This window comes from Crotalus tigris, unplaced genomic scaffold (assembly GCF_016545835.1).
Source record: "Crotalus tigris isolate CLP2741 ecotype Arizona unplaced genomic scaffold, ASM1654583v1 scf7180000017601.7605149639:7615979, whole genome shotgun sequence".
In the NCBI taxonomy this organism is placed as follows: domain Eukaryota; kingdom Metazoa; phylum Chordata; class Lepidosauria; order Squamata; family Viperidae; genus Crotalus; species Crotalus tigris.
The window spans coordinates 1,575,914-1,603,317 of record NW_024096505.1 but is presented as its reverse complement, the minus strand read 5'-3'; the positions used below and the strand labels follow the sequence as shown (position 1 = coordinate 1,603,317).

General features: G+C 36.4%; 1 protein-coding gene across 2 annotated transcripts; it reads right to left on the bottom strand.

The window, feature by feature from the left end:
* Positions 1–287: 287 nt before the first annotated feature.
* Positions 288–26,892, bottom strand: LOC120319243 (cystathionine beta-synthase-like). 2 transcript variants are annotated; one of them, XM_039367897.1, is made up of 16 exons: positions 26,607–26,892; positions 24,324–24,505; positions 22,690–22,796; positions 20,396–20,530; positions 17,167–17,246; positions 15,479–15,610; positions 13,343–13,412; positions 12,062–12,153; positions 11,022–11,153; positions 9,316–9,400; positions 7,799–7,904; positions 5,268–5,339; positions 4,089–4,223; positions 3,505–3,613; positions 2,370–2,454; positions 288–1,510 (listed from the first exon to the last, which is right to left on the bottom strand). In XM_039367897.1, the coding sequence occupies exons 1-16, from the start codon at positions 26,664–26,666 to the stop codon at positions 1,347–1,349; spliced, it is 1,746 nt and encodes a 581-aa protein (XP_039223831.1). In that variant the 5' UTR covers positions 26,667–26,892; the 3' UTR covers positions 288–1,346. The 2 variants fall into 2 exon arrangements, with proteins under 2 accessions (XP_039223831.1, XP_039223837.1); XM_039367903.1 differs by lacking the exon at positions 26,607–26,892 and adding an exon at positions 26,447–26,539.
* Between the last annotated feature and the right edge of the window lie 512 nt (positions 26,893–27,404).

Here is a 27,404-nt window from a genome sequence, read left to right as displayed (position 1 = left end):
AGTTGAGATAGAGACCAGAAATGTATAGTTGTATATAGATATATTATATGTAATTAATGTATAATATGGACTGAGATGTCAGTCAAAGACGATTTACCATGTTCAATGTTTTTAATCCTTTTTTTTCTTTGTACTCAATAAAAACTTTATTAAAAAAAAGAAAGAAAACTGTACCTTATGACCATTTTTCACACAACCATTGCAGCATTCCCCCCCCCATGTCATGTGATCAAAATTCAGATGCTTGGCACAGGAATGTATTTATGATGGTTGCAGGGTCCTGGGATCATATAATCAGCTATTGCGATCTTCTGACAAGCAAAGTCAATGGGGAAACCAGATTCACTTAGCAACCATGTTATTAATTTAAAATTGTAGTAATTCACCTAATAACAGTGGTAGGGAGGATAATAAAATGGGGAGAAAAAAATCACTTGACAACTGATTTGCTTAGCAACAGAAAATTTGGGCTCAATTGTGGTCATAAATCAAGGACTACCTGTATTCTGCATGCAATGATTTGTTTCCGTGATTAAAATGAGAATTTAAATAGAGAAGTTAATGCCAAAAGTGTTTATATTCTGATTCTGTAAAAAGGCTCTCAAATTTCCTCAAATCCGATCCTCAGTTGCATTGCTGCCAGTCTACTGAAATCAAGAGGAAATGTATATAATTTTCCCAATCTAGAAACCTTTCTTACTGAAAAATGTGGGAGATTAAATTTGCATTTATCAGTATTAACAGATACAACCTATAGTCACCCCACATGGGTAAGATTTTTTTTTTCCTCTGGAGCAAAAAAATCTGACACATCTTCACCTTACTGCCCATCAGAATCATTCACTTCAGGCCCCCTTCTTTGTCAATGTTCTGGATGTCATTCAGTTACTTTCACTTTATTCTTCTGCCAGCAGATTTTGAAATGCATTTATCAATCAAAGTTAACATACAAATGAAAATGTCAAAAGAAATCACAACAACAAGACCTCCTTGGGGGATTCATTTAGCAAACTGTTAGCTCCAAGAACCTTATTTTGAAATTGTCTGGGAATACCAGCTTGTTAAAAATTATTCTCAGATCATCTTAATCTCAGATTATTGCCAGAATTGTTATTCAGAATGACATCAAGTAAACCAAGAACTACTAGACACATTAATATAAAAAGCTTCCCAAATTGCAAGGGTTTCAGCAGGATACAGTAAAGAAATCAAGATGGCAATCATATTGGGGCGATTGAAACTCCTCTTGGAGTTTATGTGTGTCACCTTATCACAGCCTATCACAGCCATCATTTTTTCCACTGCAGATGGCCCTGCCATATTGTAAACCGTTAAGTTAAACATCTTCAGTTATTTTTTCCTGATTCAGGAAAAGTTCTTTCATAAACAGATGTGAATGATGCATTTAGATCTTGAGGTTTGTTCTTTGGTGTGATAAAGCTGAGCAGATCAACAGCTGTGGCCACACCAAATACCATCTGTTTCATCAAGGAGGACCCCTTTGCATTGTCTGGAAAAGAAAGAGGAATGTATTTCCAAATAAGAATGAAAGAAAGCACCCAATGGTATATTAACTTCTGACTTAAAACATGCAGATGAACATGTCTCATTGATACCACATAGTCTCTCAGACCTCACCCTTTCCTGCCAGATAGGGGCGGGGGAAGGGAGAACCCTAGAGCTTATCATACCTTTTTGTGCACCAAAAAACACAAAAGGTTTTGAATGGAAGGCTCAATTTCTTCCCTCATCTCCAAGTCACTGGCTATTAGGGACAGACTTTACTGTTAAGGTGACTATTACAGTGATTATTATAGGGCTATCTATCTGGGCTGTGGAAATTCAGATGACTCCCACTTCCCCCCCCCCCACAAAAAACATTAAACCTATGTTTAAACCTAAAGAGGTCCACAAGACAGGGACTTCAGAAAGCCCTGGTCAATAGGCAGAGGCTCTAAGGAAAGTCAGGAGTCTGGTTTCTTTCTTGCAATCCAAGCCAAAGTAACCGTGAAGGATAGTTCTAGAATCTGGGTACGGTAGCATAAAATGGCCAGTCAATACCAAGAAGATCCCGTACTTGACTATATTGTTCACCACACCAGCAGTGAAGCTTGCTACATCGTATCCTTAGCCCAAACTGTGCCAAGAGGAGAAAGAAAATGATAATTCAAACATGAAAGAGCTAAAGGCAGTCTTAAGGTGCTTTAGATATGGCCTGGAGATGAGACAAGATCAACACTGTAAAGACATACCATATAAAAATGGTTATTGGGGCATGTTCTTGCTGAAGTGATGGTGATGTGAGAATGAAAGCAGAATACTGACTGAAAATCTTCAATGCCATATAAACTCCCTTCCTTGGTACTTACATTGCTCCACTTCATGCACTATAACAGCAAATTGTTCATTTTCCAGGACATGTGAAAGCTTTCCCAGGGTGTCATCCAGATTAATCTGTGTATCCCAAATAATCAAGTGAATCAAATGGTTACTAGGAGCCCAAGATCAAGTTCATCATTTGAAATTCCTCCCACGTTTTGTCCTATAAACTAAATCCTACATGGGCAATTTGTGCTTATTCAGAGTCATTTTGCAGCAGCAGCAACGCCTATTGTTTCCCTACTTTCCTGAGAAAGGAGGAAAATGGTGCAAATAGCACAAAGAACCCAATTTATATAAAGTTCTAGTGATGAAATTCTCAAAATCAAGGAAAGATCCTGTCTTGAAATCTAATTCACATCCTACATGCTCATGTGTGTCCTCTGTATCCCTAAACACATGTACTTCAACTATATTTGCACATGCTTACTCAAGCTTATATTTTAGAGTTTTGTTTGTTTCTTCATACCTTATGTGTTTTTCTATTTGTTCTTTTTTGTATTCAGTTAATAAAAGCATTTTTAAAACTGTGTGTACGGTACTCTGTATTTATAATACTTCCATGTCACTATGAACCATCTTAAAAATCCATCAAGTAAAGGAATAAGATGTGTGAAAGTCTTTTTTCACGTCCAGAAAGTAATCTTCCCTTCCCCTTGGCCTTGTCTCCCTTGCAATTTACAGCAATGTTTTGTAATCCTTTGGTTCACTCTTAAGTTACATAATACTTGAACACCAAAACCTTTTTTTCTGTAAACTGACAGGATTTAACAGCTACAGGAACAAAAACCTGCATCATCGCCTATTTTAAAAATGGTGAGCTCAGGTAATCTGCTGCAGTATATAACCAGAGGTGTGACTTGAGCGTGTGAAAAGGTAGAACTCAACAAATCCTGAGGTTAACATATTTGGTAAGCAAGGCCCCATAAGCACAAGATGAAGGCCACAAACTGAATCCATTTTTTTTTACAACTTAGTGGTATATCATATTACTTATGGTAAAGCCCTTTCTCTCACGTAACCTCTTTGGCTCTCAAAATATATCCATAATTTCTGCCTCTTTTTTATTCTGTTCATTTTATGGATGATGCATTATGAATTTTTCAACAAAGTAAAGATAAATACCTTTGAAAATTGTTGATAAGTGACTTTTATGACTGGGTCTAAGAACTGTGCATCTCCTGCCAGGATCGAGGAGAGGATGTTGGTAATACTTACAATTCCCAAGATGACGCTTTCAAGAAAACAAACATTTTTTTTTCATTCAGACATGGAAAGAGACAAAATGGAATCCTACCAAATCCTCCATGTGCAGGGACTGAGTCCATATTGAGTCTAGCATCTGTTTAAGGTTCCTCTTAATTAAGGGAATAATGGACAATCCTTTACTGCTTTAGGTCATAAAATATTATGAAATATTATCTCAAAGGGAAGTAACTGCTGAAACAAAGCAGAAATGGATAACTCATAGCGCCCGTTGGTAGCCCACTGCCCCCAAACATTGTGCTATTAGCAGTTGGGGGTACTTTTTAAAAAACGTTTGCTTCCCCAGAAGTTGTTAAACGATTACATTGATCTTCTTCAAGATGTAATAGTTATTTTGCTCCATAAAGTTCTAAAATAAGTTTTAAAATGGATCCTTGGCAAAACAAAGGACCACCCCTCCCAACAGCAGTTGCACTCCAGGCCCGTGCTAAAAAGAAAGTTACCCTGATTCTGCCACGACCGGTGCTTGACTGCATGACTTTTCTTGTAGGATTTCGACTGCTTTTTGACAGCTCACATCGGAGAGAAGAATCAGAGGAGCAGAAAGATTCATCTTCTGGACTTTAATATTCCACCACCTATCAGACAAAAAAGAGTAGCATATATTGTTACTCCTCTGCAGTCAGAATCTGTTCTGATCTGCCCTGAATATCGTTCTATGTACACAGCTTAAAGAAAGAAGACTGAGATAGTTGTAAGGGATTTGTTTAATTAATTTAGAAATAAGATAAAATATTTGTTCTTAGCTAGCATACCATTTCCTGTAAAGATAACTCCTGTTTTTCTTTTCAAAGTGTGCCTCTTTATAAGAAGTAATATAAAACATTCATCATTGTAACTATAGTTAATTAAAACACACAAACACACCTATAAACCCACATAGTTTACTACAAGTATACAAGGCAAGTCACACACAAAAAACAGGAATCGCAATGCAAATAGGAAAAAATCACAACTATCAGTGTAGCCTGGATGCCACTCCTCCTAAATAATGGCAGCAGATTTCATAAAAATTGCCCAAACTAGAAGAGGTCCTCATAAATTAACTGTATTTAAATGATTTTCATTCTTAGAAGCAATACAGATACGAAAAGAAATTTCGTATCTGTATTGCTTCTAAGAATGGAAATCATTTAAATAGAAAAGAAATTTGGAAGGGGACATTTAAGCTATCAAATCTAATCTTCTGCTCTGTGCAAAAATATACATTAAAGTATATTTGACAGGCTGCTGTCTCTAGCTTCTCCTTAAACACATCCCAATGCTTAGCACCTCTCTGTGTAATTGGTTTCAATACAGAAGGGGATTTTTTAAAATATAACATTCAGTTGAAATCTCCTCTCTATTACTTAATCCATTATACTGCATTATAAAAGACAGTCAAATAATACATCTTTATGATTCACTATTTGATTTCTTCCTTTTCAGTTTATTTTTTTCTAAGGATTATATTTAATTAAGTCATTCTGTTGGTAGAGGCCATCTCCTCATTGGAACAGAATGAGCACTGAAGGACTGGGAAGGTCAATTGGATTTCCACTGTGCTGAGAATAAAAATCATTTGATATAGCCCTGTATTGGGTGATGGTGCTGGGAAAACAGGACAAGTGCATTGAACTTACCAAGGATAATGTTCCTGAACATCTTTTAGAAATCCATTCTGGGCCATCCATTTGTCATTCAAAAACTTAGACCTGGAAACAATAAAAAAAGAATGAAGGTGCTGTGTTAAGCCTAGAGGTGTCCTAATTCAGGGGATCAAAACAAGAACCTGGCATCACAATCTAAGCCCTGCTCCTTTTGTACACATGTATGATGTCAACACTGCTACAAAGGGAGCCCAGCTTACATTTAACATCATATTTGTCATCTTGGCTGTTTTGATGCTTCCTTGCTGATACTCTGCATCTATTACTGAACCAATTTATATAACTTCATTTAAAATCTTTAAACTACAATACTCTTTAAAATTAGGTTCCAACCAGTAAATTAGCTATTGTTGGGGTGGGAGGGAACAAGGTAGAATGCATTTTTGGAGGCAACTGTGGAATGATTTATTAAGAAGTTGGTGGTAAAGTTGAAAACATGTATAAAATAAAAGCTGGCCTTATTGTTAGGCAACTTTAACTTTGATATTATAAGCTGCCCAGGGTTAACCTGTGGTAAGATGGGCAGCCAATAAATTTTATAAATAAATACATTTACTAAATAAACAGTCAGCTAATTGGGGATGTGATGCAAAGGCAGGAGAGAGTTACTTGCTTTATGTATTATTTTATTTTTTCTCCTAGTAAGAGAGCACTTCTGGATTTAATGCATTTGACTTGAACAAACACTATTTTTCTGTTTTATTTATTTATTTAAAATACTTACATAGCTATCCATCTTCAAAATAACTCTGGGTGGCTTTAGCCAATAACACAGTGTTTTGGGGGTGAAGATTCGTTCTCCGAGCTTGTGGGTTGGTTTCCGAACATTTCATTACAGGCTAGGTAACATCGTCAGCAGAGTTTAGGGGATGTCAATGTCAGTGTTCTGTTTATAAGGCTTCAGGTGTGGGTGTGTCAAGTGAGGGTGTTGTGACGGCCCATGACTGCTGTGCCAAATCTGCTATGAATCATATTGTGAAGTATGCAGATGACACAGTAGTGGTGGGTCTTATCTGGGATGACAATGAAGATACTTATAGGGAAGAGGTGAAGGTGCAATAAAAGTAACCTGGTTCTGAATGTTGATAAAACAACATTGTAGATTTTAGAAAGAGCCGGCATAGTCATACTCCACTCAGTATCAAGGATGGAGCTGTAGAGGTAGTCAATAGTATCTGGGGGTGCAGATAACTAACAATCACTAACAATCTGAATTGGTCTCTCCACACATCATTCCTGGCCACTTTTTACAGAAGCACGATTGAGAGCATTTTAACAAACTGCATCACTGTCTGGTTTGGTGGCAGCAGTGCCTCAGATAGAAAGTCCATACAGAAGGTGGTAAGGACAGCTGGGAAAATCATAGGAAGCTCACTTCCTCGTATTCGGAATGCTGCTTATAAGTGCTATGTGCTTAGAGCTCAAAGCATTGTTAGAGACCCCACACATTCACTTTACGATCTGTTGCTCCCCTCTGGGAGGAAGTTTCAAAGTATTTCTAGCTTTGTTCCCAATGCCATCCGTCTAGTAAATTTGCAAGGTTCATTTTTCTTTCCATGCACATGTGTACATAATCTGAACTAGCCTGGGTTGTTTCTCTGTGTCATATAATATATGTGGGTATATGCATAGTTCTGTATTTATTTTTTATTTTTGTCATATTTATATAGTGTATATTGGAGGTGGTGACCCTTTGAGAACTGTATGAAACAAAATTTCATTTTAATGTATGCTGATTAGTGTACATTCAAAGTGACAATAAAGTTATTCTATTCTATTCTATTCTATTCTGTTCTGTTCATAAGGTGTGAGTCATCAGTGAGTGTTTTGGGTTGGTTTTGTTTAATATGACTCAGCTACAAACAGTATTTGTCAAGAAAAGAGGGAGAATGAAGTCAAATACCGCCTTTACTGAGACATCATTGTTACAGTTACAAACCAACCTCTGAAATACTATAAATCAGATATTTTAATGCAAAATTTTCGGTACATTTGCTATTAGTAATACTATTAGGAATTAGAAAACTTTACTGCAAATCCTAGAGATCTACCAACAAATCCAATCTATCCATAACCTCTTGATGACATAGAATCCTTGGTATCAGTGGCTTTTTTCATATTTTAGAATCAGAAATAACTGCTAATATCACACCTTTCTCTAAGGTCTCCTTGAAATTAAAAGGAATCCTCTCCTTAAGGCCAAGCAGAGGTCTATTCCTCCCCCAGAAAATCCACATCCTGCGTAGTGCAATTGGATCCCTTCATGCCTCTCTGTACAAAGAGAGAGGGGCAATCCCTTTCTCCATGCATAGAGAGTCATGGGGCAATTTGAAGAAAGGAAGGAAAGGATCCAATCTCTTTTCTCAGAGGTTTCAAAAAGAGGGCGGAATTCAGCAAGGGAAGGATCTTTAGGCATTCTTTTGGCAGGCAGTTTAGTTAATGTGGGCAATCCCTTTCACATAGAAATGAATGTGTTATAAAGCAATGAAAAGCCATTCTCTTACATGTAGTTCCTCACAGAGTCAGGTAAGAGGACAACACAACGCTGACCTTCTTTTAGTTGCTTGGCAGCTTTCACAGCTGCAGACATTGCACTGCCTGCACTGCCTCCTATTATAGAAGCCAGAGGATACACACATTACTCAACAAGGAAAAGAAAACAAGGAAAAGTAATAGCAAAACACTGAACATAAAGAGAATAAAGGAATGTGAACCTGGGCCTTTTAAAATTTCCATTTTTTAAAATATTGACACTTACTCATTGTTATACCTGCAGTATTTAGAACCTTGTCAAAGCAATCTTGATTTTACATCAGTAAACTGAATTCCACAAATGTAGCCTTGCCTGTTTAACCATGTTTTAACAGCAAACGAGCATGATGGGTGGTACTGCATTGAGTAAGGACTTTTTCTATTCTGACATGATATTGTTATATTGATCTAAGAATCCAGCAATGGAGATTTGTGGATGCTGAATCTCTTTCCTAGGCTAGAATAAGCAGAATTGTTTGAATCCTAATATTGTGGGACTCAGTTCTGGTTTGGATGTGAGTCCATTTAAAAACTTCCCTGATTAAGAAAATAATAAACAGTTTTCATATCTAGTACATATTTTAATCAAAAGTTTGTAAAAATGATGGGCATTACTATAAGCTAATAGCAATAGCATGTAGACTTACATACTACTTCATTGTGCTTTACAGTCCTCTCTAAGCAGTTTACAGATTCAGCATATTTCCCCAAACAATCTGGGTCTTCATTTTACCCACCTCGGAAGGATGGAAGACTGAGTCAACCTTGAGCTGCTCAGGATCAAACTGCTGGCAGTGAGCAGAGTTAGCCTGCAATACTGCATTCTAACCATTGTGTCACCACGGCTCAGTTAAGGAGTTAGCCTTGTCAGTATTCATTCCTTTTTAATGTAATGTCTAAATTATTTTTCTCTATGGTATACAGATAAAGGACAGACTCCTGAGATGCAAAACATTCAATATATAAGCCTACTCTATAAAGTGAAGTAACAATTCGAGGTTTTAAGAGGAACTTTGCACAACTGCATCTTGTATGGCATCCATTTCTAAAAAGTAGGCTTTGTCATGTCGCTCATGCCTTTGTCGCCTCATGGCTGGATTTTTGCAAATCATTCAACATGGGCTGACAGTAATTATTCAGAAATTTTCACTGGTACAACTTGCAGAAGTTATGGACACATTGATTTTGTTCACACACATCTTCATTATTATGGGGGTTGCATTGCCTGCCAGTTAGCTTCCAGATGAAGTCCAAAATTTGGGTTGTCACCTATAAAATCCTACATGGTCCTGGGCCTGGACATCTCCACAATTGTCTGCTATGAGTTGTGTCCCACTCTCCCCTGCCCCAGGGAATAAACAATTAATACCTACATAATTATTCCATCAATATAAGAACTATGTGGTCCTTATATTTTTAAAATTTGATTTACTTTTTAGCTTAGGAGCTAAATTATTTTTTTATATATTTATCACTATGCAATACTCACCACAAAGCAAGCCCTCCTCTCTAATTAATCTACGAGCCATAAGGAAGGATTCTTTATCATTGCTTTTGCACCATTGATCTATTACCTACCAAGAATACAAAAGGAAAAATTTTGGATTTCAGCAATTTTCAATAATGATGGGCAAATCTTTTCACCCACTTTTGCGACAAATGCATCATAGAGTGTTGCATAGTAAAAAAAAACAAGTGACAGAATATTTCAGAAGGTGAAAAATATTTTGGTTACAGCTGACATGAGGTTTTCATCTGGCTTAGGATCAAGACCATAATTCCTTGACTTGCCCTATATAGCTGGTGCTGGGAAATTCTTGGGATGATAGGCAGAAATCAAACACATGCTTTTTCTGCAAAAAGAAGGTCAGCCTTATATTTAATTTTCTTCATTTCCACATATTTCTAATTTTTTAAATTATCCATCTGAACAACTATATGGAATGCCTTTTATATAACTTTTTTTTCTTAATGTACATGTGTTTCAATTTTGTTCTAATAAAGGCAAGGAATATAATGTATTTTGTATCCTCCTCTTCCTCAACATCATCCACAAATTTTGAATTAGCAGCTTCCAAAACAATGAATAAATGAATGAATGAATGAATGAACACATATACACACCCATTTAGGGACTACCTCAATTAGTGACCATTTGTAAATATTGCAGTAATAAATGTTTTTGAAAAAAATCATTTTCCAACCAATGTGTGCTTTTATAACCGAATTCTGTGTGCCTAACAACAACACACACTGGAGTGAAAGTAATGTTGGTGTAGCTGTACGAGAACTTTATCCAAATGAAATGGAAGCAAACAGTGATCTTCACAGCATGTCAGTCACTTGTTCACTTAGCAATCATTTCATTTAATGACTTGGTCATTGGAACGGAACTTGACCTTTAAACAAGAAGGGTGTCATGGTTCCGAAAGAAGAAGCTCTTCAAAGAACTTTAGGCATTGTTTACCTTAAAGAATCTTTAATTTGCAACATAGCTTCGGCAGGTACATAGAGAAGCCAAAATCTGAATTCTCCTCCCCCAGACTCACAGTAACAAAGCATAACTCACTCCTTCATTTAACAGTCATTAATCACATTCTCCAATTAGTTTGAAGTGTGAATTTTCCCTCCTGTTATCTCCTCTTATTACAACTAACCTTGAAGAATACTCTACTGAGATATTGTTATGGCTAACCAGTCTCCAAGCACATTCTTCCCCCCTCCCTTCCAGTACCATCTAATTTTAACTCTAAAAGTAATACACAGGTTAAATAGAAAATGTCTGCATCTTCATATATTGCCAAGCAAGAACATCCAATGTTAGCAGCATTGACATCCGGCCCCTCTTACAAAAAGGACAGATCCTGTAATGTAAACAAAAGCATGCTTAGGATTGTTAAGGATTATTTTTCGGTTTGTTGGGGTGTTTCGCATGAAAACTTTTGATGAGTCTGTCAGCTTTCACCTGATGTTCTTGCTTGACAAAGGGAGTGAGTGTGAGTGTAAACATGTTTGAGGATATACAGTACATTCATATATAATATAGATCTGTAGATTGGTCCTGTGTAGATGTATAAATATATCAACATTAGCAAATGATTTTAAATGAATCTTATTTGGATCCTGAAGCTGCTTATTCTTAGCATCACACATTTCATTCCTATGTCTGGTGACATTTGTCACCTTGGGACTTACGGATCTATCAAGGACAGTTGGGATAAAGTCATGACCAATCCCTTCCACTTCCATTGTTGTATCCTTGGCTGAGACTACATTTAATGAGCTGGGCAAAGCAACAATGGAACCATCGGGATCTACTCCAACAATCTGTGAAGGAAGACAAACTGTTTAATACCTTTAATTTCTTCAGTCGATTGTTTTTTATAATAATGTAGAAGTGCTAGGAAGTTAGGGGAGTTTCTACAGGGATAACTTTCATTGGAGGTAAATCCCTGGAATCATATGGAACCTATACAAATAGTCCTCAACCTATGACCACAACTAAGCTGAAAAATTTCTGTTGCTAAACAAGATAGTTTGCCCCATTTTATGACTTTTCTTGCTACAGTTAAATGGATCAATGCAGTTGTTAACTTTGTAACATGCTTGTTAAGTGACTCTTGCTTCCCCATTGATTTGCTTTTCAGAAGATCACACTAGAACAGAACAGAATAGAATAACAGAGTTGGAAGGGACCTTGGAGGTCTTCTAGTCCAACCCCCTGCTTAGATAGGGAACCCTATACAATTTCAGACAAATGGTTGTCTAGTCTTTTCTTTAAAACTTCCAGTGTTGAAGCATTCACAACTTCTGGAGGCAGATTGTTCCACTGATTAATTGTTCTGTCAGGAAATTTCTCCTTATTTCTAGGCTGCTTCTCTCCTTGATTAGTTTCCATCCGTTGCTTCTTGTCTTGCCTTCAGGTGCTTTAGAGAATAACTTGACTCCCTCTTCTTCGTGGCAACCCCTGAGATATTGGAACACTGTTATCATGTCACCCATCATCCTTCTCTTCATTAAACTAGACCTTTGACATAGCCCACCTATGTTAGTGATGGCCCACCTGGCACATGACTATTGGGAAGCTAACCACTATTATCATTCCCAGCAATATCCCAGAAAATGCACCACAAGAACTTCAAAATGGAAGCAGCTCCCAAGGCCCAGTTGGGGACTGATTCTCAAGGAACCACATAACTGATCCTGATTGAAATAGCAAAGCCAGACCCACGTACTTTGCATGCAGGACATTTCTCCTTCAACTTTCTGGCAACACCAGTGATAGTACCACCTGTGCCAGCTCCAGCCACAAACATATCAATTTTTCCTGTATTTAAGAAAAAATAAAACAATCAAACAAAAAGCGTGCAACTATATTGAAAGAGTGACATTCATACTAATATATATAAGTTCAATCATTTAATCACTATTAGTTATAAGTGATTTACTCCAGTTTTCTGGGATTGCACTTAACATCTATTTTTAATGACATGCATCTATCTTTCATATCCAGCAGGTAGCAGCACAAGGCTGACTTTGGCTCATCTTGGAAGGTATGACAATATCTCTGCCACCTGGAGTAGTTTTTTTTTGTGAGATGGACAGCTATATAAATTTGTAAAAGAATATAAATAAATCCTGTTAATACTAAGATGAGAGGCCACTGGAATCCTGGATTAAAAGCCAGGCTGAGAAACAAATAAGAGCAACAAATTGTTGTAACATCACAGAAGAATACAACGGAAGGTCACTTTTGTATTATTGCCAAAGTTAATATAATACAGTGGTGCCTTGGTACTCAACTGCTTTGAAACTCATAGAATTTGGTACTCAATATAATTTGATGCAAACATTTTGTCCTGGCAGTCATTGTTTGTTTGGTAGTCAATGCATAAGCATAAGCTTTATGGGAAAAAATTGTTCGGTACTCATCATTTTTGGTACTCATTACGCTTGATGGGTATCGAGGTACCACTGTATATGGGAATGTCTGTGCAATCATGTCAAGATCAAGCTCAACCCTGAAGGAGTCTTTAAATTTAGTGGCCTTTCAGCTAAATCTTCACAGCAGCCAGAATATGTGACTGCTGTGTTTCTCATAGTGACAGTACAGTAATTCTTAATACATTTTGAGAAAAGCTTTTTACATTGCCTGTTACCAAGTAATAGAGGATGGCTAATATTTTAGTGTTTATTTACTCTAGAAATGATTACTTAATTGCTATTTGGAAAGTGTGGGCTTCAAATAAACAAGCAGAGTCAGAGGACTTGGAAGTACAGATACACATCCCTCATATATTTTATTGTAATAATCGTAAAACTGTAGATTGTATCTAATGGTTGGCACATTCACACCCAAGTGAAATCCTGATGTGGTAGAAGAAAATCAGCAGTGAGAAATGGCAACTCACAATCAACATTTCTAATAAATTGGGTAGACTATGTTTTCGTTTTATTCAAAAGAAGAGGAAATGTCCACATTAAAGGGTTATTAATCAAAGGGTTATTAATCATACCATCACACTGCTCCAAGATCTCTTCAGCTGTGGTATCATAGTGTGCCAATGGATTACTTGCATTTCGATACTATTATGGGAAAGAAAGAGAGACAAAAGAAAAACATCCAATGCTCAAATTAGTGGAATGATAGTGTATATGGGGTATCAAGCCATATATCTCTAAAACTATCATAATAGAGAAGTATTGCTATTACACACAGGGCTTTTTTTTGTCATAGAACGCCCAGAATGGAGTTCCGGCACCTTTTTGGGATGGCACCTTGTAGGGTAGGCAAGGTGTGTTGTATAACGTGTGAGTTCCGGCACTTTTTTTTTTTTTTTACAAAAAAGCACTGATTACACAAGTATACTTTCTTTATAAATAAATAAAACTTTATTTTTAAAGTTATGTTTTACCTGCTATTGAAGATATATTGAATGGTTATCCAGGCTCTAGTGAAATATGATACAAAAGACTATAATGTGTTACATGCAATGTTGCATTTGAAAATGGTGTGGAAAATGGTTCAGCTGGATCAACACAGTGAGACTCAAGAGGTTTTGACTAGGGTAATAATAGTATATTTTAATATTTGTTGCTGCTACATAAACGTAATAAAATACCTAAAAGAACTCTGGTTGCAGACCAAAAAGCAGCATTGTCCATGCTGTCAACTCAGCCAAGAAACCAGCATGCCACCTGGTTCCTCTTTTTCTGCAATGGTCACCTACCAGCAGATAATCAACTGTTGCTTTCTTTTCATTATCATAGAAAAGTTTCAGTTTAAATAATTGTTTTCTCTTTTTGTTTTTCTTTTGCCTCCCCAAACTCTTCTTCGTTTTATGTTAAACAACCATAATATAGAGATGTGTGTTTAATCAGTATATACAGTTAGTTAATTTTATAAGCTTTGGGGTGAATATGATGATACGCCTTGCTTCCTAGTAATCTGATGGAGAATATCTGAATGGTTTGCTCACACGGCATGAAAAATACAACCATCGCTCCCTTCAATTAATAGATATGCCTTTCTGTGTTGGCTGCACATGGTACAGGGTAAGTAAGTTGGCCATGCAGTAGACAGTTCTTGAAAGCAGGGGTCTCCAACCTTGGCGGATTTAAGACTTGTGGACTTCAACTCCCAGAATTGGCTGGCTGAGGAATGCTGGGAACTGAAGTCCACAAATCTTAAAGTTGCCAAGGTTGGAGTCCTGTGCTTTAAACCAGTGGTTCTTAACCTTTTTGAACAAATCGCCCCCTTGAGCCAATGAGGAAGTTGTCATCGCCCTCCTCCCCCAACATAACCTCTCAATCACAACATAGGAAATAATTTTTCAATTTATGCAAACCCTTTTTTTGTTTTCTTTAAAATTGTCATCAGGACATACCGATGCAAATAATTTATTTCCAGTCTTTTTCCCATATCTCCCATATTCTGGCCAATGGCGCGCCACTGTATGGGTAGAGGCTGCTGCGCAATGCGCATGAAGATAAGCAATATGTATTCACATATATATGACATTCTGTACTGAAGCTAGCTGGAGGAACATTTGAAAACACAATTCAATCCACTAATAGCGATCATCTGATGTTTTTGTATGACAGATATACAGCTATTCACTGTACGAAAAAATCTCAAAAGTGTCCCCAAAACTTCTCGCTCCATCGCCCCCATAATGCCCTCTTTTCGTTCCTTCACCCCCATGTCGCCCCTTTTCGTTCCATTGCCCCCCTGAAAAATGAAATCGCCCCCTAGAGGGCAATATCGCCCAGGTTAAGAACCACTGCTTTAAACCACTCAGATACCGAAGAGGAGACTGGAAGACTGTCACTTTCCTTGGTATATCCTGCCTTTATTTTTGCCTTCCAGATGAGAAAGGTAATTAGAAATCCATGTTCATGTAATTAGGGTAGGGGCCACGACAGGTTTGTTTGGTGCTGAAGGTTAGAAAGTTTGTAGTTCTGCCCTAATTTTAGGCTCAGAATCTTTTATGCCCCTTCTTGCCTCCTTTCATAAGATCTCTGGAGAAGGTTAGCTTTCTCCAAATTAATACTATACAGATAGTTTTGTATCCCAGGTTGAGTAAAGCAACTGGATGGAAAATAATTCAGAATACATCGATCCATTCTAAACCAGAAGTAGGAATCTATACCTGATCTAAAATATGTGAGTTTGGAATTTCATTTTTCAGTTTCCAAGCAACACGAACATTGGATTCTGGATCATCAAACTTGGCACAGGGAGTTCTTACTATTTCAGCCCCAAGTGCTCTCAGAACATCAACCTAGAACAATGATGTAGAAACCAGAAATTGCATTCATTTTCTGTCCTGTATTATTTCATCTAAATTGAGATAAATATATAAATGCTTTATATAAACAAACCAAGTAGCATATCTCACAAAATATTTATTTATTCAATTTTGATACAATCCAAATCCAACTGATTCTGGGTGGCTCAGGAAAAAAAAGTAAATTAAAAAGAAGTGGAACACACAGTATCGCTTAATAATAATACTTAATAATAGTACTGCAATACTGCATTAGCTGTGGCCATTAAAAGCCAGAAAATACAAATTTATGCCAGTTTATTGCCTATTTCATCTGAGCTAAGACTCACTACACTTGGTGGGATATTTCCCAGGGAAGAGTGTACAGGAAAACAGTTGCAGATCAGTCCACACAAAGGAATGTGTACATAGTATTGATTCTGTGACTGAAATAAAGAAAAAACTAACATGCATATTACACTGCTGATGGTACAAAATTGAGAGCTCTGAGGAGCACAAAACGTTGCCCAGTTCTGATATAGAGGTAGCCCTCAACTTACAAGTTTATTTAGTGACCGTTCAAAGTTACAACAGCACTGAAAAAAGTGACTTATGACCATTTTTCACACATATAAAATTTGCAGCATCCCCTTGGTTGCATGATCAAAATTTGGATGCTTGATGACTGGTTCATATTTATGACAGTTGCAGTGTCCTGGGGTCATGTGATCAGCTTTTGTGATCTTCTGACAAGCAAAGATTCACTTAACAACAATGTTATTAATTTAACAACTGCAATGATTCCCATAACAACTGTGGCAAGAAAGGTCGTAGAATGTGGCAAAATTCACTTCACAAATGTTTCATTTAGCAACATAATTTTGGGGCTCAGTTGTGATTGTTAGTTGAGGACTACCTGTATATGCCATGCATATGCACAACTAAGTGGACAATGCTTCTTTCACAAAAGTACATTACTAAAATTAAGGCCCTATAGTTTATTGTCACTGTTTCAAATCAGGTACCCTTTATATGTTTTAAGACAAACCCCATAATTCCTAGCAAGCTATTACTTACCTCTAGTCATTCATTGATGGATTCTTATCAGCTATTCAAATGATTCCCAACTAATAGGTATTTCCAAACCACATTATTTCCATTCCCCAATCTCTGACAAAGTAACCTGTGACCTTAACTTCTGCTGCCTCTGGAATTCTAAAAATATGCAGGCAACACCATAAGCCAATCAATGCTTATTTCCAGGGCAGAGTTCATCAACCAGAGATGGACTAACTTGTTTGAGTTACAACACATCCTGGAGCCCTCAAACCTTTTCACCTCTCCTCACCCCCCATGGGAATAAAGAAAATAAGTTGCTCTTATGTAATGGCTGTAGCTTCCCACAAGAAGAATGATGAAAATTCTAGTTCTATGAGGTTAACAGATTATCTCCACTTCATGAATTCAGTTGCCCAGGAGACAGGCTTTGTGCTAATGGGAGGAGAGTGAAGAAAAGAAAAACGATTAGACTATGGTTATGTTTCTGCTGAGCCACTTAGAGGGGCTCTCACCTTTTCCATACTCATTTTCTCTGGCATGACAATGACACAGCGATAACCCTTCATTGCAGCTACGAGAGCCAATCCAATTCCTGGCAGTGAAAAGAATAAGAAATAAGGCAAGTAGAAATTATAGCTACAAGTTAATTAAACCCCCAAATTCTCTCTCCTAAATGGAACAGCTCTCAAATTTTCACTTTCAAAAATGGGGGAGGATGAATGCTCCTGCATGTTCAGTTGAAGATAATGGAATAACAGAATGACAGAGTTGGAAGGGACCTTGGACCAACCCCTAGCTCAAGCAGGAAACCCTATACCTTTTCAGATGGTTGTCCAATCTCATCTTAAAAGCCTCCAGATCTCTTCTTAAAAATCTCCAGATCTTTTAATATTTTTAGATTAAAAATGAGTAACATCATATTATACATAAGCAAATTCATTTCTGCCAAGGGTAGCATTTATATGATTAGATTGGTACTCTTACATACACATGTAAATATTTAGGAAGAGCAATATCACTTAGACTTATATACTGAGTGGTTTACAAATATCAGCACATTGCCCATAACAATCTGAGTCCTCATTTTACCAACCTTGGAAGGATGGAAGGCTGAGGTTGCTTATGAGATATAATGCATAAATCAATTTATCTACTGATAAATATACAGGATTCTGAAACCAAGGAGACTGGAACAGCTTGCAATAGCTGCCATAATAATCTTTCTAAGTCCTAGCTTAAAATGATGGAAAGATCTGTCTCACTGAGTTTTCTAAAAGGATGTGGTATCTTTTCTTCAGCTCCCCCCCCCCCATATATGCTAAAATAAAGAGGATAAGGTAGATTGGTTCGGTTTCCTGCAGGATTGAAAACACACAGTACTGATTTGTGTTTTAGGTTAAAAATGTGCAAATTTTAAGCTCATTTTATGACTCCATGTAGCAGTATTTCAATACTGCAGGGAATAGGTGATAAGGAAGCAATATTTAAAAATTTAACAGTAGCTGTTCATGCAAGAGATGAAACAAACCTACAAAATTACTATGAGAAATAACTTTCCTGCAATTTGTAGTTTCTTCATCATGTTCTTCAAAGCATCTATAAAAATAGCTGCTATATTTGTAGGCTGAGTATGCTGTAAGTACTTCCTAGTTGGTAGGAAGTCAAAAGTATGTTGACATGTAAGACAATAATTAATTTAAAGAGTCTAGCTTGGATAAAATAGTATGATAATGCATTGAGTAAAACTGATCTTTGGTTGCCTTTATGACATTAAGCACTGGTATTGGAAGTCTTCTTAAACCAGGGGTCTTCAAACCTGGCCCTTTTATGACTTGTGGACGTCAGGCATGCTGGCTGAGGAATTCTGGGAGTTGAAGTCCACAAGTCATAAAAGGGCCACATTTGAAGACCCATATCTTAGACTCACAGCTCCTTCCCAAAGAATAGGTGGCAGCTGTGATTAAAGTGTCTTTTCACAGCTTCATCTGGTGTCTCAGTTGCATCAGTTCCTAGACTGGAAGGTCTTTCAAGTTGTGACTCATGCCCTAGTCATCTCATGATTGGATTATTGCAATGTTTTCTACATGGAGATGCCCTAGAAGACAGCGTAGAAGCTACAGCTGTTCCAGAATACGGCAGCATTGGACAGTACTAGGCATGCCTTCATGTATCCATATAATATCACTGCTCCACAAACAACGGTGTGACCTTCTGGGTACAAACCAAGGTGTTGCTTATCATCTATATAGCCCTTTATGTGATACGGCCAGGTTATTTGAGGAAGCATCTATTTCTCATGGTTTCTGCTCATCTAGTAAGATCTGTCAGAGATGGCAAGTTGCAGGTCTTGTCAATTAAACAATGCCACTAATCAGGATCCAGAAAGTATGCCTTCTATCCTGGCACCTGCCTTCAGGAATAATAGACCATCAGAAATAGATATGATTCCCACACTAATGATGTCCTATAGCCCTTGAAAATGGGGTTCTTAGTATCTTATATGTAGACAATGATTTGTTGTCAACTGGGAATCTGAAGGATTTGTAATAAATGTTAGATTATATAATGTGAAAAGAAGATGTATTTGATTAATGTATTGAAGATCAAGGTAGTTATTTTTTTATAGGGGAAAATGAGGACAATGGCTGCAAATTATGCAAATATCAAAAATGAAGTAGGTGAATGAAGTTGAATGCCTTGGAAGATTGTTTACTAAAGTTTTTAAAAATAATTGGAGAAAGGTTAAGACATTGAAATGCTGGGACAAAGGTAATGAATTTTGTGGTCCTGTTGCAAGAAATATTTATAAAAAATGCAAAAAAAAATGGTTGCATATAAAAGCAAGTTTTTATCCTCATTTTGTTATGTATGTTAGAAGCATAAAAGTTGTGCATGGTGAGAATGAGGTGACTTAAAAATGTATGACAAAGCAGGAAGAAATACTGAAGATTAAGAAGGAATGAGTGATGAAAAATGTGGACCAGATACAAGAGAAAGTAACCAGTACAAGAAAACCGTATTGAAGTAGCAGTTTATAGGGAAAAAAATGAAGATCAAATTATAAAATAAAATATATGAAGGAAGAGTAGTCAAATCAAGAATAAAAGAAAGACAGGGCAAGTCATGACTGAATGAAGCTGATGAGATTTTCAAAATGTTCAAAGAAAAAAATGAAGTGCATGAATTGGTGTTTAGATCAGTGGTTCTCAACCTGTGGGTCGGGACCCCATTTGGGGTCGAACGACCATTTCACGGGGGTCGCCAAACAAGGCTGTCTGCCATTTTCCCCCCTTTTCTTTGGCCACGCCCCTGGCACCCGGTGATGTATAAGTGGTTGGGGATCACCACAACATGGGGAACTGTATTATGGGGTCGCGGCATTAGAAAGGTTGAGAACCACTGGTTTAGATGGTTTGCAAGGATAGAAATTTATGGAAATTTATAGTGAAGAGTGTTACTTTTTTCTGCACTTTCCATCATGCCAACTTCCCCTAAAAGGGAACTGTGCAATAAGTATATATGTACATATGTATGCTGCTGCATTTGATCTAAATCAGCTCTTTCAGCCTTGGGCTCTTTAGATATGTTAAGCACTGTAACTCTCAAAACTGCCAAGCAATATTATGAATCCTAAATATCTGAAAAATGCCAAGCTGTGAAATGGATAGCAACCTTTTTTTTTTTTTTTGACACTGAGGCTAGTTTAAAAAAAACCTACTCTACCTTACTCATATTTTATACCTGTATTTCCTGATGTAGGTTCAATGAGTGTATCTCCTGGTTTTATGATACCAGCTTTTTCTGCATCCTCTATCATCCTTAAAGTGATTCGATCTTTTACACTCCCTCCAGCATTGAAGTATTCACACTTGGCCACTGGAATTTCAAAACAAGAACAAATTTGAATTTGGAAACAAAAATCTCTGTTATCCTTGCCAAAATTCCCCAAAAACAATTATAATATTGGTGAAATGATTTTAAAGATAGAAACAGGAATCACTTTTAACCAAACTTACTACTGAAATTATATTCCAGCATTTTGTATATTAGACATTTAGCACATTGGTCTTGGCTTAAGTGGGTGGGTTCATCAGGTTATGCAGTTTTTGTATTGGGCTGGTGTTTACTGGGAAGTAGTTTTCTTTATCCTGCAATACTAATTTCACAACACATGGACAGACTCAACATAATTTGAACTGGGAAAGTATGAACATCCCAGACCAAGTTAAATACAAAAAAGCTAGGGAATTCCTGGAATCTTGGCATTCAGACAAATCAGCCATCAATAGATACATAGAGATAAATCACAATTACACACCCTTCAAAAGAGAGAATAAAAAATGCCAAGGAGGAAAAAAAAGAGAGAATAAAAAAAGCTGAGGAGGATCAGAAAACATCCTTTCCAGCAGCCAAAATCAGATAAGCATGGATTAATATCAGACAAACAATCAAACAGAAAATAATACCCAACCCACAAGCTCAGAGGATGAACCTCCACCTCACAAGTACCTTAATCAGCAAGCTGCCAAGGAAAAAACCCCACACCCCCTGGGCAACTGTATGTAAAAGGGAGTAAACACATTGCTCACCAGCACTGATGATACTACCTAATCATATAATGTCTGCAAGCAAACAAGCAAACTCAGAGAACACCAAAAACTCTACAGATCTAATCTACCTGATTAGCAGATCCCAAGATGGATGGCTTTGCTAATAATTGAGGCGACTCTGTTGCAGGCTACCAAACACAAGATAACCAATCTCCCACAGAGAAAATAAATATCAGAGCCCACAAATGAGCCTTAAATAACACTCAGAAAATAAAGAATAATATTTATGCAATGCTTGTGTTTTTTCCTGAAAGTCAAGCTTTGATTTGGGACTATAAATGAATAGCTGTTCCCACTCTTCTTTCTTATTTGCCTTCTCCTTAAGATCTTGCTTGAATTTTAAAAAGACCAATGGTTTTTAGGGAAAAAGAATTAGCCATCTCCTTTGGCTACTCTTCATATATCTCTCCTCTGGGAGACGCTGTGCTTGAAAGACAGAAGTGTATTCAGTTATCTGAGCGATCTATCTTCAGACAGGGCTTCACTAGAGGGGGCAATCAGACCAGGAAGAGATGTTTCTCAATATGTTAAAATTCTACTTGCAGAGAAAATTCCAAAATTACAGTGGCAACAGTCAAATTTTTAACCAAAGCAATAAAAAAACAGGTTTGTGACTAACACATCAATATCTTTTAATTTTAAATGTTATATTTATCTATTTATTTTATCTGTTAAACTGTTTTATCTAATGCCAAATTTTAGATTATATCTGCACCTTATTATTATTATTTGGGTCTTTTGGCCAGAAACAAAAATACATACACAGAGGGCAACCTTTGATATTTTTGTTGTTATTCCTTAATAATAATATACCAATATTATTAACCAATATTGAAAGAGATGCTGTTTCCGATCACCCTCAGTATTAAAAAGAAATGTCCAATGCAAATAAAGCCTTCCATTTTTCACTGTCAGACCATTTGCAGGCTTTATTGTAACTTTAATGTGCATGTGTGGTTGTCTGATAAACTTGGATGTTGATTTCTTTCTGTGAAAAATATGATTTTGTTTTCCCTATAAGACAAATAGCATTGAAGTAGGAGAGAAATAATAGAAGGAAAGTATTAAATTCTTGTCCCTTTTAGCGCCCCTCTGAGTAAAAATCAGTTTATCAGGTAATTGAATTGGGGCTGACCTACATAATGTATAGTTTAGTTCAAAATGATATAGATTTACTAGGTAAATTACAGGAAGGGGATGTTTCTAATCAACGAGTTATCAGACAAAATGAATGCTTCTTAGAAATTGGGCAATAGAATTACTAGCCCACAACCAATGATGCATTAGCAATATATCACTCTGGTGGGTGTCAGCTGTAAAATCCATTGTACAGCCCAATCTATACACTGGAATGAAAACTTTTCCTTTTGAGTCCTATCCTAAATTCAACACCATTTCAGATGACTTTGGCAAAGAAATACTCACAAAGTTCACACTTGAGACCATAAGCTTTTGAAATCTTGTTGACACGGATCAGAGGAGTGCGTCCAATTTTCTCTAAGACATTTGACAAAATCTTTGGTTCTTTTTGCCTGCACAAGGAAAAAGAATAAAACCAAAATAATCCTGAAATGCATTATGACTCCAATAATGATCGATGTACAAAAGGAAAGCCTGGCTTTGATTTATTTTTAACAGTGAACACGAGGAATGATAGTGAGAAAAATCAAAATCTTTTGTGTACTAGTTCATCAGACTGTTTTTATATTATATTCCATGTGTCCCCCAATAACATAATAAAGTTTAATTCTTCAGAAGGGCATCCCTTGGAAAGACCACCTAGTATTCCCAAATAGGGCATTTCTGAAGGCAGATTTTTTTAAAAAAAGAAAACAAAACAGCAGTGTGTCTATTTGACGGGAAGAAAAGTTAAGGTGGCCACTACTATGTGACTGAAATATTTTTATGTGGTTCTTGACAGATTTAAGGAAGAGTGGGTTTGATCATATGGTTGTGGGCGCTATCCTGACTTTTTTTGATCCCCCTCCCTACAGAACCCATGAATCTGCTGATCAAAAATTCACTTTTTTTTAAAGAGTAGAAAAACTTCCCTCTGATTAGTTATTATACTAATAAAAATGGCCAGCATGTTTTCTTCCAGCTTGCAGGCTCTATAAAGACTTGGGAAAGGGGGAAAACTTTGTACAAAGCTTTGTGTACGAGGCATTCTCCATTCTTCGATTACATAGCAACCCTGGGCTCAGATTATAGCCTGTCATGATTCAGATCAATGCTAATATGGCAGGTGTTGTTAATATTAGCAATACAGAAGACCCATAAAGGTTATCTTCCATTAAAATATTATTTTCTTAACTACACTAGTAAGTTGTGAACCACTTTAAGCACCGAAAGTTCATGTGAGGGGCTGAGGTCCAACTAGCTTCACATTTAAATGGATATGACCCCTGCTCTCCTCTATGCAAGGGGCATTTGATTCCATCACCCAGTTCTGCAGGAATCTTATGCAGAGGATTTGTAAATGCAAGATCATTTCCAGCACTGCACAAGTCAGAGTGAGCAGAACATAAAGGTATTCACTAATCTGAACCTTTACTGACAGATCTGTTTTGGAACAGAATTGGTAACCTATTTCTGACATATGCCTCTATCAAAGGCTTGTACTCATCATTCATTCCATTTCAACATCGGTGCATGCTCTTTCAAATATGCAGTTAAATACTCCTCAATTAGTACTTTAAATTAAACATGCATTTAAAGTTTCGTTTTGATTGTTTCTAAGCTGTTGCCAAAAAAGTTCAAAATCCAATGCCATTAATTTAACAAGGGTTGATCACTCTATTCAACATATGAAAATAACAAAAAGTTGCAGAAATTTCCTGGAATATGCTGAAGCTAATGCTGAAAACTGGAACAGGTCATAGCTGTCTATGGTCCTCATTTCAGAATTTGTGTTAGAAGATAGGGAAATTTAGGGTATTGCACTCTCTTCTATCAGAAGCAAATTCTTAATAGATCATATTGCTGATGAGCCAAAGGAATCGTTGTTTCCTGTTTGAGATACAGTTTTAAAGCAGGGATTACTCTAAGTTGCTACTTACTGAGGCATATAGCTATGAGGTGACTCTGAGATGGATTTTCCTGGTTTCCAAGTGCATCTGCTAGGCAGATTGGGACTAATCCATGTGTTATTAGTTCTGGCTTCTGGGTTTTGAACATCTCCATTGAGGAAAGGACAAACTCTGATTGTTTTATTTGAAGTATAAACAGAAGCCATCATAAGCTAAAAAGGGAATATAGAAAAACAAGCATTTCAACAAAAGCTTGAATTCCAGTAAAACAGAGCATACCTAGTGGAAAGAATCTTCCATGTTTAAATATATATGTTTTATGTATTATAGAAGGTATTACTACATTTTGCAACAGATAGCATTTTATAGCTGATTTTCTATTTTATTTTTGGCAGTCAAAGATTAAAGAAAGGCATGTCAGTTATATGATGGCATCAGTGCAGGAAAAGGCAGAATATTCATCTCAAATTTTTCCTATTTGGAAAGGGGCATTACATGGCATTACATATATTCTTAAAGTTAAAATAACATGATGGAAAATCAGATTCTAATTTCCTTTGCTGTGAAATTTTAACAGCAAGATCTTTGGAACAAATGAACACAGTTTAAAATTTGTTTGGCGATTATCTATAGCAGTGATGGCGAACCTTTTAGAGACCGAGTGCCCAAACTGCAACCCAAAACCCACTTATGCATCATCGGGGGCCGGGTGGGTGTGGCCAATTAGGTGGGTGTGGCCCATTGGGTGGGCATGGCTGCAGTGGTAACGGCAGACTGGATGGGACTAAAAAGTTCAATCAATCAATTCCAACTTTGCAAGATCTTTTTTTTCCCTGTGAGAAGTTGAAATTGACTGATTGATTCAACCTTTTTTTTTTTTTGCACACGGCGGAAGCCTAAAGTGAAAAGGTTTTATAAAACCTAGCTGAAGGCCTAGGACTGGGGCGATGGCATGCATGCCCACAGAGAGGGCTCTGAGTGCTGCCTCTGGCACCCGTGCCATAAGTTCGTCACCACTGATCTATAGGCTATGGATTTGTTCCTTTCTTCCTTTCTGGAAACTAACATCTTTTGAGAGTTTCATAGGTATTTGACAATCATCTCTACAATGTTACTATCAACCATATTCTTTGCTGTTGTGTGAGACAATAACTAGAGAGCTATAATTTTCTTTTATTAAAAATAATTTTATTAAATATTATAATTAGAATAATACAAGATAATACAAACCAAAAGATGTGAAAGTAGAAAGAAAGAAGAGAAGAGAAAAGAGAAAAATCAGAAAAGAAATAAAGACTAGAAAAAAGAAAAAGAGATAAAAGTAAAAACATAGTGAAGTAAAATAAAAGTAATATATAAAGAGACTCCCAAGTATCAGTAAAAGACCATTAAGGATTACCAGAAATATCAATTTTATATTCCTTCATTTTACTTCTATCAATCTTAATCTTTAGTCCATTCAAATAATGATCTAGAACTAAATTTCATTTCTTTGTCCCTTCTCCCAAGATTCTTCAAAATTTTTAAAGTCTCTTTTGTAAGAAAGATTGTCCAAGTCCTTCTCTTGGTTTATTGTTTGTATGAACTTTTAATTATTAAAATACCAGCCAATTTCTTTTATACAGTAAGTCCAGTGTAACATCTTTTTTTCATGTCAACTTTGTAACTTATAATCTGTAAAATAAGTCCACTTTCAACTCAGTCTTTGTCTTGTTAGTAACATATGTCCTTCTTCCATAATGCCTTTTATATAAAATCTAGCCATAGAGGGAAATATTGCTATTGACAGTATCTATTAATTTCTGACTCTGGTTTTCAAAGTATTCTTCAATAGTTGCAGCATTAGAATATTTTGTGCCATTCCATAACCAATCATCACATGTATGTGTTCTTCTTCTTTACTTGAAACTTTAGTGTACAATTTTTAAAACTTTGTTTTTTAAAAAAAAGAATCAAAACAAAAGCATTTTTCCATAGCAAGGATTTTTATAATTAATTCCAACATTTTATTTCAAATTTATCTGGATCTTTAATCCACTTGTAGTGTTCTAAAACCAACATTTTAATCAACCTTTTGTTGTTTATTTTTTTAAATTCAGCTCCTAAGACTGTAGTCATATGTTTCTTTCATTAAGAATTGAAGGCAGACTCACCTTGTATTTTCTGATTTGTAAATCCAAAGTTTCTAATAGCTGAAAAGTAGCTAATAAGCAATTTCCAAAAGTGATTAGAAAAGGAACTATATGAACTTGGTATCTTACTGCAGTTTAAGCAAGATGACTATTCCCTCATCTCTCAGTGCTGAAAACCCACCAGTTTTGCAGCCTCCTTAGGAGTAGCAATTGTCTGAAGCACCCATGGGTGATCTCCCATCCTCTCTTTCTCTGGAGAGGTTCAAGGAGGCAATCGATTTCACTGACTCTTCATTTTTCGCCATGATCATTGGCTCCGCTTTTCATGGAGTTACCTTCAATCCACCATTTCTTCCTCCGGAAGTCTTCAAGAGCTACAATTTTCAGACTCAGTACTCATTCTAGTATGCTTCCGCAATCCAGCACCATGGCAATTCTTGTTGAAGATGAAGGAATATTTTTCACAATCATAGTAATACATTTTAGCAATAGTAAAACATTATATTATTCAGAGCTGTCTTCAAAGTTATTGTCCTGCATTTTCCATTATTCATTTCATTCTGAGTTCAAAGTTTATTTAAGAAATATTTCCAACCTCAATTACAATTCAAAGTACTTCCTGAACAACGTGTTCAAGGTGCAAGCAAACAATTGTATAGTATTATCACTAACATCCTGCAAGGAATCTCTCACTCAGCAAAGTCAAAACACCTCCCAGTTAACGTATTATTTTGAAGATACAAACCTATTTTGAAGTTTAAAACTGTTTTCAGCTGCATTTATGCAAGAAAATAGCAACTATTTATATAAAAGAAAACATTTTATTTGAATATTTTTCTAATCACTAATAACCTATTATTACTAATGTTTAACATTTGAGGAAACATTTATTTTTTTCATTTATTATACTGAAATAGGTTTTTCTCTTCTTCTGATTTTTGAGAAATGCCAAAGTGTCAAGAACAAAACTCTAGAAAAA

What these genes read in the sequence shown, in the direction of transcription:
- LOC120319243 (XM_039367897.1), bottom strand. Translation starts at nt 26,666, where the DNA reads ATGGGAGATCACCCATGGGTGCTTCAGACAATTGCTACTCCTAAGGAG. An exon ending in CCTCATAGCTATATGCCTCA is followed by an intron (nt 22,797 to 24,323) that starts GTAAGTAGCAAC and finishes TTCCTTGTGCAG; the next exon opens with GCAAAAAGAACCAAAGATTT. An exon ending in CTTATCAACAATTTTCAAAG is followed by an intron (nt 2,455 to 3,504) that starts GTATTTATCTTT and finishes TGGGATACACAG; the next exon opens with ATTAATCTGGATGACACCCT.